Source organism: Oryza glaberrima, chromosome 4, assembly GCF_000147395.1.
Source record: "Oryza glaberrima chromosome 4, OglaRS2, whole genome shotgun sequence".
Taxonomy (NCBI): Eukaryota; Viridiplantae; Streptophyta; class Magnoliopsida; order Poales; family Poaceae; genus Oryza; species Oryza glaberrima.
This window is the reverse complement of record NC_068329.1, coordinates 17,147,139-17,160,684: the sequence shown is the minus strand read 5'-3', so window position 1 is coordinate 17,160,684 and position 13,546 is coordinate 17,147,139. Positions and strand designations below refer to the sequence as shown.

General features: G+C 41.6%; 1 protein-coding gene across 1 annotated transcript; it reads left to right on the top strand.

Annotated features, from left to right (window-relative positions):
- Window positions 1-9,115: 9,115 nt before the first annotated feature.
- LOC127771717 (uncharacterized) lies at window positions 9,116-13,067 on the top strand. The gene is made up of 6 exons (XM_052297642.1): window positions 9,116-9,359; window positions 9,733-11,237; window positions 11,321-12,322; window positions 12,405-12,422; window positions 12,505-12,578; window positions 12,685-13,067. Exons 2-5 carry the CDS (start codon window positions 10,752-10,754, stop codon window positions 12,544-12,546), a joined length of 1,548 nt encoding a protein of 515 aa, XP_052153602.1. The 5' UTR covers window positions 9,116-9,359; window positions 9,733-10,751; the 3' UTR covers window positions 12,547-12,578; window positions 12,685-13,067.
- Window positions 13,068-13,546: the final 479 nt, after the last annotated feature.

The window sequence follows — 13,546 nt, the reverse complement described above, 5'->3', positions numbered from 1 at the left end:
GCGTCATCATGTTAGACCATGGCTTAATAATGTTGGCGCCGCGAAAATGATTAATTTTCAAATAACTTTTTCTATATCTTTCTATAAAATAAGTTTTTTTAAATGGTCTAAAATATAAAAAATCGTGTGAGATGGTAACAGTAATTTCGGGCGGCCCGGAACGACAATGAGGCTTTCTGAATTTTTATACTGGAGTAGTATTTAAGTCCTATAGGCATTTTTTTTGTTTTCTCCGATCCTTTACAACAAACTATCGACGGGTTATACCTTCCCACGGTATTTATAGAGTATATGGAACGTTAGAATCAAGATATACACAAGATTGTATCAAGTAGACAAGAGACAAAAAGTTATATCGATTCAAATCTCAAGATGACTTGCAGTTTATATGTATTGCTAGCAGGATTCACATGGATTACAATGAAGAAAAAAGAGGCGACTTGATCTAATCCGTCGACTAGAACCCACCGAGGACGACTCAGCAAGATTTAATCGGTGACTAAGACTCCCCGAGAACAACTCAGAAAGATTTAATCGGTGACTAGGACTTTGGCTTCCTCCGAATTGTATCTCAATGTGGCTCTGGTTATGGCTGTAATTCGATGCTCTTCTCCACGAGGGAGGTCTTTATAGCGATGATCATTTTTTTTCCAAGTAGAACCCGAAGAATTAGGCCAAAATATAGACTAAGAAGATCTTATCTAATAGGATTCTAACACCTTTTTCCGAGAATACAGTTTTCTTCTAAATTTATAGTGTTGCTTTAATTAAAAGATAACTTCTCGTATATCATTAGATATATAATACTTTTATATAATACGATAAAGTATCCGAAATATCTTTCGTATAAAATATAAGAGTATGTCTTATCGGTATATTTCGAGCTTATGCGATGACTTTGTGACCATGGTATAGCAGTACATCCAAATATTTCTCCATCTATCACGTCGACGTGCAGGTGCAACAGGCACAGCTTGACGATGCAACATGAAGCGTACGCTAGCGACACGGAGCATATCACGTTTCGGACCCCCAAATAGTATTCGGCGTTGTACGCGTGGTTTCCGACGCCGTACGTGCCGGAACCTATCGCTAGCTTGTACAGTACTACTCCAGTAAATTTACCGGCTACTCGTACTGCCACTGAGTAATACTGAGTTTGTATCTAAACTTTAGTATTTTTCATCACATTATCTTTAATTTTAACTAAAATCTAAACTTTACGCTGAACTAAACACAGCCAAAGCAAAGGAAAAAAAAGATCGTGCCTAGTTTAATCTAGAAGGCGAGAGGGAGTGAATTAAAGCAACAACATGTGTTAATCATTTTCTTAATATGTCAGTTTAAGGTGACTAGTTAATCCAACCGGGACGGCCGGGTCGAAGAGTTAATTATTACCAGTACTAGTAGCAGAAGAGAGCAGATGGACGTGTCGATCATGTGATAAGTGGTGATGTATCCTCGCGGCGAAAGTGATCGGCGAACAAAGCGTACGTGACGCGTGCGACCGCGGAAAATTCGTCACGTCGTTTTCGGCGGGCGTCGCTACCTGCCGCTCTCCGCTGGTCGCTGTATGTTTTTGCTTGTCCGGTGCCATTTATGCCCCGTAGGTGGTGGCTGCTTAAGCTTGCAGATAACAACAAAAATGGCTTCTATCCTTGACACCGAGGTTGATCGGTCGCTTCCTTCGCTTCTAGTGGCCCGAATCTTGCGTTTCAGCTACAACAGCGACTCTTCAAAGAGCTACTACTCTTTGATGGACGATTCTTCTACTTAATAAAATAGATAAATAGCAAGAAGGCAACATAAAAAAAGAAAGCTACTACTCTTTGTCTCTAAAATAAGAGGCCACAAAAATATCATAACCTTTATGAATGCATAAACAAAACGGAAAGGATATATAGTAATGGTTGGATGGCTAAATTGAGAAAAGAAAAGAAAATAAAATGGTATTAACAAGTTTAATAGACCGTACATATTAAAACACACTCTTTGTGGGATAAATCTAAAAGTTAGTAGACACTTTTTTAATGAGGGAATAGGATATTGTTGATTGAGACAAACAAAAGCATGTGAAATTACATAGTACACTTTATCTTCCAATATAAAAAAATGTAAAGCTGTGGGATCAGTAGTACAAAGGCAGTTGGTGTATGCCAAGACCCCGCAGTAATTTTCTGACCGTGCAGGAAATAAATTTGGTCCCTGTAAAGTCCCAGCCAAAAATTACTCCCCTACTGTATCCCAAGCCAGCCATGGCCTGGCCAGTGGCCAACCCCCACCTCATCGTGTCGTGTTGCGGTGTGGCCGTAGCCATTTCCAACAACCTTTTCGCTTGTCCGAAAGCACAAGTGGGGGCGGGCGCAGGCCGTGGGCCCCCAGCTTGGCTCCCATTTCCCGGTACTGATTCCTGAAAGCCACCACACACGCGCACCTGCACGCCGCATCGCCATCTCTCCCTTTCCCCCGTGGACAAACCCCTCCGGTGGGCCCCCAACCCGGATCCGGCCGTGCGACGCGCGCGAGAGGATATTATCGTTGGGCCCACACGACACCCTGTATTATCTCTCTCTCTCTCTCTCTCTCCCGATTTCCCCATACGAAGGCCAAAACCGTAAGATTCATTTCTGATGTGGTCGTTCCGGTTACACGTAGGGTGCATGCAAAATCGCAATCCATGGTTTGTGTATTTTTTCCGTAGATTTATCCCAAAATATAACTTTTTCATCAACATTCTCTTTTCAACCAATCACAACCCTCCACCACTCACTTTTCCTATCTATCTCCACTACTCAATCCATCACAACTCTCCACCATTCACTTTTATCTATATTTTTAATAACCGTGTCTAACTTTAAAACTTCTTATATTTTAGGACGGATGGAATATTATATTTCCTGGTTGAAATGAACCTGATAATGGGTGGAAATAATTGTACTCCGTAGTAATTCTTGTTGTTCCCCTGCAGTAAAAAGAAAAAAAAAATCTTTGTCTATTGTTTTTCCTACTCACGTATACGTTCACGTAAGAAGGGGACATTGCCGTGTGTATCTCGCTGGCCGTAGAGCACGACGAGATGGTATTAAATGCGTCCTGATCCCGTACGTTCAGAAGCGGACATAGGCATCCGGATCCTTTAGCTGGTGACACATGGATTCGCGGCTCGTCTGCTTTGTTCTTGAGCGAGAGTCCCCGGCCGGCCCACGGCTCGCTCAACTTGCAAGGTCGCACAACTCACAAGCGTTGCCTGCGCAGCTACCCTTGTTGCTAATAAGATACTACTCCTACTACTCCATGTCTCCATATGTGTAGACGGCTACTAGAATTATCAATCGTGTCTTGCTTATCCTAACAGAAGTTGCTTTGCCAACTCTCTCTGAAAAATCTCTTCAGAGATCAGAAAGCTGTATAATCGAATATGTTGTACTCTGTTTTTAGTTGCAATAAATTTCTGGTTCTAAAAAAAAAAAATCGTGGCCTAGCCGACGACGATGCACTGTGCGCGCGGCAAACAAAAGCGTACGGGTGGGGGCATGGGGAGATCGATCGATCGACCTGCTGCGGACTGCACTGCAGTGCACGTCATCACGTGGGTAAGCTGGTCCTTGGACAGTGGCCGCTGTTTGCATGATGTGCACATGCCGTCGTTCCCGAGTTGTTTGCTAATCACGGAGCGGTTAGGATCTAATCAGAACCACTACAACGCCATGATAAAGTGGACGAATTGATTAGCATGCGTGATGTAGATCCTACGTACATACCGGCCCCACCACACACTCGTAGAGTAATCAAAATCTGGTAGTAGTAACAGTCAAGGTATCACAAAGGTTTTGCATGGGTGACATTTCTGATGAAAAATACTCGATGAAGACAAGATCCATCCACCCATCAATATGCCTGCCAAGCCAAGGCAGGATTGATAGTTGTACTAGTCGTTTGATAGAGCAACTTGCGGGGTGCAATCGTGCATGCCACCTTATAGTACGTGACACCAACCGTACGTTTGTTGCGTCCGATCGAGCCAAACCAGCAGCACATATCCCTGCACAATGACGATGCCAGCCCGGCCACCACGATCGATCGATCGAGTCAGATCACTCATCGACGACACCGATGCCCGCCCGCCGCGCGGATCTATCGAGCCTTGTCGTACGCGGCCCAAGTGGCCGGGTCGCCAACCACGCCGCACGCGACGCGCGCGGCCAACGCCTACATGGGCCTGAAAACGTACAGCGACACGCGCGTACGCGTACGATCGGTGCCGACGCCGACTCCTCACGACGACGCGCGCGCGGAGACGCCACGACGTGCACGGATCGAATCGCGCGCGCTTCAGAATTTTTTTTTTTCACTGTGCGCTGGCGCCGAACACAGTGTCGATGAATGGCTTCACCTACATTTTCAACCAATCAACCATGCATGAATATCCATGATTTGGGCTTCTCCTAGCTATCAGGAACACCGAGTTGTGGAGGAATCTGAACTCTGAATGCTGTACTAGCGAACACTGTGTACGAGATCACGAATTACGCACCGAACATGCATCAGACCCTGCCTGCCGTCCATGCATGTGATTGGCCATCGGTCGGAAGGCAAAGACCGACCACGTGCTGCAAACAGTCCAAAGGCCGGCTTCTCTCTCGATCTCATTGCATGCTTGCATGCATGATTCCTGCAACTTTCGCTTCTCTCTTTTTCTTTTTCCTTCCTGTAACAATGATGGAGTAAACAGTAACACAGTCCCGACCGGAGTCACGTTTCTGCTGGGAGGGAGGGAAAGAGATCGACAAAGCAGTGACTGGCGGCTTGGCTTCACGTCGATCGACCGATCGCATCTCCATCTGTTCAGTGTTCTCTCTTCTCACGCAAACCTGTAAAGCAGGAGAGCAGCTAGCAGCGGCTAGCTATAGGCGACTGGCGAGCAGCAGCTTACGTACCCTTTGCGTTGATTGAATTGAGTCGGTGGCCAGCAATGAACGCTTTGCGCGCGTCCGTTTCTCTAGCGTAGTACAGTCTACAGTTTTGCCCGTGCCGATCGATCGATCGATGCAAAAGCTTAGCTCTCGCCAAGATCACCGTACTAATGCTGCTTGCTGTGCGCCTGTGCGTGCATGTGTTTTGCTACTGCAAATCAAAAGGGTACTGCACCACTACGTACTGCATGATGAATGATGATCCATGCATGCGAGTCATGCGACAATGTCTATCGTCGACAGTTAGGCTGCTTTGAGTACTGATGACACTGAATACCTATCGATCAATCGATCCAGATGTTTCCATCTCTCTGATTTCACGAGCCTCGCTAATATGACGACAGTCTGTATCCAGGAGTAGTATTTGGCTATTTGCAGCTCGCCATGAGTGTGTGTTTGCAGCACGTACAGTTCTCTGATGATAATGGAAGCGGTTGAAGGATATGATAACTTCGCATGCGTACGTCCTGACGTGTCATGTGATGGGCAGGGTTTTTTGGTCGTTGGTCCATTACCGTTTTCTTATGGTGTAATACAAGTCAATGTAGTATTGTACACCCTGTCTGTGCCATGATATCCCTGATATGGACGGTACCACTGGACAGCTCCATTACTCATCTCGATCACCACACGTTTCTCATTTTCAGCCCATCCATCATGCAACTCTACTCCAGCTAGTACTAGTAGCTACTAGCATATGGAGTATATGATATGATCCACTGCTGAGTGCTCGTTATTTTTAGCCTTGGACCACTTCGTACAAGGAAAGTTAATTCAGCATCATGTGAAAGCGCCCCGGCAGGCCAGCATTGTCCACACACTGTAGTACTAAACATTGCTAGTAGTGTCTAGTGCATGCATGAGTGCACCCTTCTCAATCAGCGATCCACATATCTCTCGACACGTCCAGCTAAGATCTGAGATATATCATCTTCTCATTTCAGGGCCACCCCACCATCAATCCAAACTCCATTCAATATGCAGAGTTTGTCCCTATGCAGGGGCATAGGAGAAATAGCCAAACCATTATATTTGATTAGTCCAGCCTTGCCTTTTTAGGTGCCCCCATATGTGTATGCGTCTCCATCTCGCAAATTTGCATAGTAATCAAAATGGTCCAGGACCAACAAAATGGTCCAACCAAGCAAGCAAGCGATCGAGTAAGCAGGGAACAACCAGCCCATGTGTGCCACAGATTCTATCAACTAGTGCCGGCCTTGAAGATCCGTACGGCTTTCGACGTTGAGATTGAATGAAAGTATGATACAACTTGTCCCCGCAATAACTTAATCTGGGAGCACCGATCATGTGCGTGCAATTCCCTATGCCACAAGCTAAGCTCATGCTTAATCGTATTTGTGTTAGTAGCAGTATTATTGTATTATGTGTTTATTTTAGAGTATTTTACGGTACAATATACTACTAGTATATACTGAAAATATATATGATCTAACAGTGTACATTGATTTGATTTTTTTTAATTAGATTGCATTGTAAAGTTTGAAAGGATAATTTTGTCTTTTCTTCGTTATTCTATTATCAAATCGTGCTATCGTCACGTGCTTTGTCATCAAATGGCTCTCAGAATGCTCCTTCCTTAGCGCACGATAAGATTTAGAACTAGGTACTCCCAATTAGATTCAATTTAAACCAAAAATTACTAAAATGTTATTTTATTTCCTATAAAATTCCTAACATGCTCTTCTACATACTGCCAGTATATACTGATAGTATATTGTACCGTAAAAATTCTCTTATTTTATTCTTATAGCGTGCTGATGGAGACAACGACTGCAGTTACGCCAATGGATCAAGCAGGCCAAAATAGACGTGCCCCTAATCATGTTTTAGGGCTTGTACGGTTTAGAGAAATTTTAACTCATAGGAATAAAAAAGTGAAGAAATACAAAGATATGTACACATTAATTCATAGATATTTTTCAAAAGATTTAAGTGGATGAAAATTTTCCTTTGTGTTTTCTCTCTACAACTTATAAGGAAAGGAAAAAAATCCTTTAGTTTTTACATACTACCTCTGTCCCATAAAAAATAAATTTTAGGGAATTAAGGATATATTAGTGGGATAGATAAATAACTACAATAACTCTATTTAATAAGCACAGTACATGCACATATTCCATATATAAACTTGATTAAAAGTTATGTCAAGACAATGAGTTAGAGATGGGATGGAAGAAAAGAAGATTACAAGAAAATATAATCAGTTTATTGGGTCCCACATTAAATAGAAATACAATTTTTATTAGATAAATGTTCAAAGGTAGAAATTCAATTTTTATGGGACAGAGGTAGTACTTCATTTCTACAAATCAAATGACATTTATAGAAATTAATTCTTAATAATACAAATCCTTTATTTTTCCCTTCAGACCGAATAAACCGCATATTATTCTCCCTGTAGTACTATGATTAACAAGTGACCCCGATGCAAATTGCAATGGCGGCAAATTGAGCAGAGCATCCATGGTGGCGTGCATGCATTTGACTGGGAACACATGGGTTCTCAATTTCTCTCTGGTTTTGCGAGACCTGCACTAGCTACAAAATTCGTGGCTGCTCCGTCATCTAACGAACGTAACTCTCCAATTAATCGTAGTGCTATTGGCGTACTTGGTAATATATATCAACTACCACTAGACAATTCATCTGGATTAACAACCACAAATAGCTAAATTAAATGGTTTAAAACATGTTTTCAGATTTGTTTTGGTAGCGTTAATTTTCGGTAGGCTTGACAGCGAAGATTCTCCCAGTAACAACCGTTTGTTTTTAGAAATGGTAAATTTTTTTCGCGAACGAACGTCGGTATATTAGAGGAAATCAAAGTTTTTGTTACGCAACACAATTGGCCGGACGGTCATTACCTGAGGACAAGGAACAAAGACAAAAACAAAAAGACTGCTAAGGTAAAAGAAAAACTACTACTAAAATGTTGTTTCTATAAAGAGGGAAGGTGGTGGCGAAGCCCCACTACACTCTCATCAAGCCCTCAAAAGTAGCGGTGCTAATAGAAGACTACAGACGACCTTTCTAAATGATGGACTCCTAAACCTTGTAAAATACTTATGGGCTTATGTTGACCCTGTTTATACGCAAATGTAATGAGATCAATTTGTGTGGTCCATATGTTTGTGATGCCTTATGACTTGAATAAAGTAGCCACGCTAGTAGTTTACCGGCGATATTAAAGAAGAGTACGCTTTGGTTGACTGCTTGTGCAGTTGTGCATACGAATGTACGGAAGATATGATGAATCTTTTTAATTGTAAGGGCAAGTGGGCAAAACCACAAGGCCCGGAATGGATTGAGATTTGGTTAGCTTATCTTTGGGGGTATAATTAATTTCATAATATATTGCCGAAATTCTGGGTAAACTCATAAAAAATTGTGTCAAGAGCGCGGGTTGACGGGTGTTGATGCTTACGCCGCTCTCTGCAGCCCACGATGCCTCGACATGTCAGCTTAGTTCTTGAGGGATTAATTGTGTCTATAATGCGAGTAGTGACAAGTGATACGGCATCATCATTTGGCTGAATAAGCCAAACTGTATATAATAAAACTTTAGCGATCTAAAAATAAAAGCTAAAAATAAATTTAGATGAAAAAACCCTAAAATCAACTTCAAATTTAAGGATAAAAAATTTAATTTTTAGCTGATAAGTATAATTAATATAAGTGAAAAAATGAGGCTGTATAAATCTTTAGATTATTGTGGGTATCATTGAGCATGGGTAACATGTGTCATCACAACATTGCAGCTCGCTGGTGGTGAGCCTAGATACCTGTTTGAGATAGCGGGATTGAAGTCTATTGTGTCCATCCTGAACATGATAATTTTAGAGTAAATTGCGCCCGCGGTACATAAACTTGTAAGGTGGGTGCAATTTAGTGTAAAAACTTGAAAAACTCTCGTTTCGGTACACAAACTTGCGTAGTGCGTGCGAACCAAGGCCAAGACATGACTTCATCACCAATCTTATTGAGTTGGCTTGTGATTAGGATGCCACATCAGCCATACACACGTTATGGGGGCGTGAGCTGGCTACACATATTTGCAAATAACCCCTCATACATCTTTCAATTCCTCCGAATCTTCTTTTGTGTTGTAGCCCACGATGATGCCCATGCTAGAGATCAGTTTCACGATAGCCTACCTCCAATTGAGTTAGCAACAAAAGGAGATAAATCAGGAGATTGATATTTGGATCAAGGTGGAAGGCTGCGAATTGGATCCAGGCGGTAGGGCTTTTCTGGGAGACAACACGCCGGCCACGTTTAGGGCAGCGGTGGCAGGACGTTGCCGCCGGCGCTGAGGCAACATGGTGCCAGGGCTGCGAAGTGAAGGTGCACGATCTCATGTATACAGTGAGTACTTTAGTTTATCAGGTCAAAAATGAGATTGTCTTTCTCAATTCCAATTTTTGTAGAGATTTCTTCCTCTTATTGTCGATTTATTAGGTATTGCAAACAAGAAGGACTATCAGTTGTTTTAATTTATGCCAGGAGCTAGTTCATGGTACACAAAAGCTGTAATTTTTGTTGACATTTATGGTATAGAAGTGATCATGGCAAATTTGTATTTTTGGAGAGCAATTTGATCATTAATGTACTGCTAGCTTCTGTTGTTAACTATGCTTTCTTCCTGGATATACCCTTAAACATGGATATACCCTTAAACATCTGAACCTAAAGTAAACTGTTCTGAAGATGAATAATTATATGTACACAACATATGTAGATTACGAAGATGAAGAATTCAGCATTGAGATGCACCACGGAGGCTTTTTTATGGGAAATGGTGTAAACCGGGCTTATGTTGATGGTAGAGTAAGCTGGTTTGACCATTGTGAGTCAGATTCTTGGTCACTGTTGTGGGTTGATGATTTCATTGAAGAACTAGGATATGAGAAATCTGATAACACCAAAATTTACTGGTTGCTTCCTGGCAAACAATTAAGTGATGGGTTGAGAAGAGTTAAGTGTGATGCAGACACTAATAGTATGGTCGCTCTTGTACCTAGGGTCCGATCATTTGTTTTGTATGCAGATCATCAAGACATAGTTGACGCTATTGACTTATATGATGTGGCAATTATTGGTTTAGATCCTTTGCGTACTGTTGTGAAACCAAGTAAAATAATTAGGGCTAAGAGTGATGGTGGGGAGTTGATTGTAGATAAACGTGCTACCGATGCTAAAATTGATGATGAAGAGGAGTCAAGAACTGAAGATCCAGATTTTGTTGATAGTGATTATGAGATTGATCATGGGGATGATGACTTGTTTGATAATTGTGTTGAAGGGAAAATTGAGTTAGTGCATAATAAAGAGGAGGGTTCAGACTATGTTTCATCTGAAGATGAAAGGTTGATGATGCCAGATATTTCTGAAGAAGAAGAAGAAGAAATCAAGTTCAGTTTTAAGAGTTTTAGGGCTGATGTAGACATGGAGACACCTGAGTTTAAGGTTAGCATGATGTTTGCAGATGTTGTAGAGCTTAGGAAAGCAATAGATCAATATACTATAAAGAACCGAGTTGCTATTAAGAAGACACGGAATACCAAAACAAGAATTGAAGCTAAGTGTGCTGAAGGTTGTCCATGGATGTTGTCTGCATCTATGGATAATAGAGTCAAATGCTTAGTGGTAAGGGAATATATAGAGAAGCACACCTGCTCTAAACAGTGGGAGATCAAGGCCGTCACAGCTAAGTGTCTTGCAGAAAGGTACATTGAAGAATTTTGAGATAATGACAAAATGACACTGATGAGCTTTGCTAAGAAAATTCAGAAGGAACTCCACTTAACACCATCTAGGCACAAGCTAGGTAGAGCTAGAAGGATGGCTATGAGGGCCATATATGGAGATGAAATATCTCAGTACAACCAATTATGGGACTATGGACAAGAATTGAGAACCTCTAACCCAGGGAGCTCATTCTACCTGAACCTACATTTTGGTTGCTTCCATACTTTGTATATGTCATTCGATGCTTGCAAGAGAGGGTTTATGTTTGGGTGTAGACCTATCATTTGTCTTGATGGATGCCATATTAAAACAAAATTTGGTGGCCATATCCTAACTGCTGTTGGTATGGACCCAAATGACTGTATTTTTCCCATTCCAATTGCAGTAGTTGAAGTTGAGAGCTTGAAAAGCTGGAGTTGGTTTCTTGACACTCTAAAAAAGGACCTTGGCATTGAGAATACATCTGCATGGACAGTGATGACTGATAGGCAGAAGGTATGACTTTGTCTGATTTTTTTCATAATATACATAACTCACATTTTAGTTCCTAACTATAATTCGTTATAATTCGTTTCCAGGGGCTTGTTCCAGCTGTGAGAAGGGAGTTTTCTGATGCTGAACAAAGATTCTGTGTGAGGCATCTATATCAAAATTTTCAAGTGCTACATAAAGGGGAGACACTAAAGAACCAACTTTGGGCTATTGCAAGATCTAGCACTGTGCCCGAGTGGAATGCCAATATGGAAAAGATCAAGGCATTAAGTAGTGAAGCTTATAAGTACCTTGAAGAAATTCCTCCAAACCAATGGTGTCGAGCCTTTTTCAGTGACTTTCCGAAGTGTGATATCCTTCTTAACAATAACTCAGAAGTGTTTAACAAGTACATTCTTGATGCCAGGGAGATGCCTATTTTGTCTATGCTTGAGAGGATTAGAAATCAGATCATGAACAGGTTGTACACCAAGCAAAAAGAACTAGAAAGGAATTGGCCATGTGGCATTTGCCCAAAAATAAAACGGAAGGTCGAGAAAAATACAGAGATGGCTAATACATGCTATGTTTTGCCTGCTGGGATGGGAGCATTTCAGGTTAGCGACATAGGATCTCAATACATTGTTGAACTTAACATAAAGAGATGTGACTGTAGGAGGTGGCAGCTCACTGGGATTCCTTGTAACCATGCCATTTCCTGTCTAAGACATGAAAGGATCAAGCAAGAGGATGTAGTGTCATTTTGCTATTCAACCAGGTGCTATGAACAAGCTTATAGCTACAACATAATGCCACTGAGAGATAGTATCCACTGGGAGAAGATGCAGGGTATAGAGGTGAAGCCACCAGTATATGAGAAGAAAGTGGGGAGGCCAAAGAAAACTAGGAGAAAACAGCCCCAAGAACTAGAGGGTGGGACTAAAATTTCAAAGCATGGAGTAGAGATGCATTGTAGCTACTGCAAAAATGGTGGTCACAACAAAACTAGTTGTAAAAAGAGGAAGGCTGACTTAAAACTTCAGAAGCAAACTATGCAGCAAATGGCGACTTCATCAATTGTTGATGAAGAAGAGCTTGTCATCACTTGGGTAATATTTATACTTATTTTGCTTGTTTATTTGTTTATCTCCACTAACTATGAATTTTAAACTCTTTGTATATTTGTTTCAGGAACCTGTCATCATTCAGGTACTATTGATGCTCATTTTGCTTGTGTATATATTTAGCTGCACTAACAAGGAATTTTAAACAGAACATATATTTGTTTCAGGAAATGCACCTGCTCAGCATACCCCAGAAAATTTTTATCTGAGTTCATCTGTGGTGGAAGCTTTTATTAAGGAGGTGACAGTCCTTCATTAAGTTCTCAAAGAAAAAAAAATCCTTCATTAAGCTAGCATTTTGTCAGCTAATAGCAACCATCATAAAATTAGTACATAATCTTTTACAGGCTGCTAGCAAACATCAAGAAAGGGTGCATCCAGGAGCAGTGCCAGAGTCTGCTTTCATTGCTACTAATAGGAGAGAAGGGGTTCAACCACCACTAACCACATCAACCAAACAAGGGAGGGCCACATTGAGGAAGAGAAGTGCAGCACCCAAGAAGAAAAACTCTCCCAAGAAAAAGAAACAGTAGTTTATACTACCATTCATAAAGTTGGTTCCATGTTATCGATTTTGAGCTACATTACTAGTGCACAATCAAATTCATGCCAACTTATGCATTTAGTTTTCATTCAAGTTATTCACTGAATTTTATTCAGGATCTCAGTTTCTGTTCAAAATATGCACTCACGTGTTTCATTGTGTTCAGATTTTGTCACAATGTGTACAATTAAGCATTACATTCCTTGCTGCTTCAGTGGATTTAATGTTCATGCTGTTAATCTGACGGCACAATGGCTTAATTCCTTGCTGCTTCAATGTCTGCACTGAAGCATTGGAGCTAGGCTTCAAAGTTGCTATATGAATTGTCAGAGTCTGAGATAACTGATGTTGGCCTAAAGCAAAGCACTCAAATGCCTACCGCAGCATCAACTTCTAAGCTCTCCTACTAAACTTGACCTCCTCGCCATCTGTCACTATAGTCAGTCTCGGCAATACTGTTGCAGCTACTGCCGTCAGACTTGACCTACCCGTTGTAGCCACCGTCGGACTCGACTCCCCTCACGGCGTAGCTGTCAGGCTCGACCCCCATCACTACAGCCACCGCGGATTCGACCTTCCCAGCTCCCCGCCGCTATGAACACCTCTCAGATTCGTTTCACTGAACAATTATACATGATCGAAATACCAAACAATAGAAGGGGTTT

Coding starts and splice junctions, on each gene's coding strand:
- LOC127771717 (XM_052297642.1), top strand. CDS start 10,752: ATGACACTGATGAGCTTTGCTAAGAAAATTCAGAAGGAACTCCACTTA. Junction 11,238..11,320: donor TGATGACTGATAGGCAGAAG/GTATGACTTTGT, acceptor ATTCGTTTCCAG/GGGCTTGTTCCAGCTGTGAG.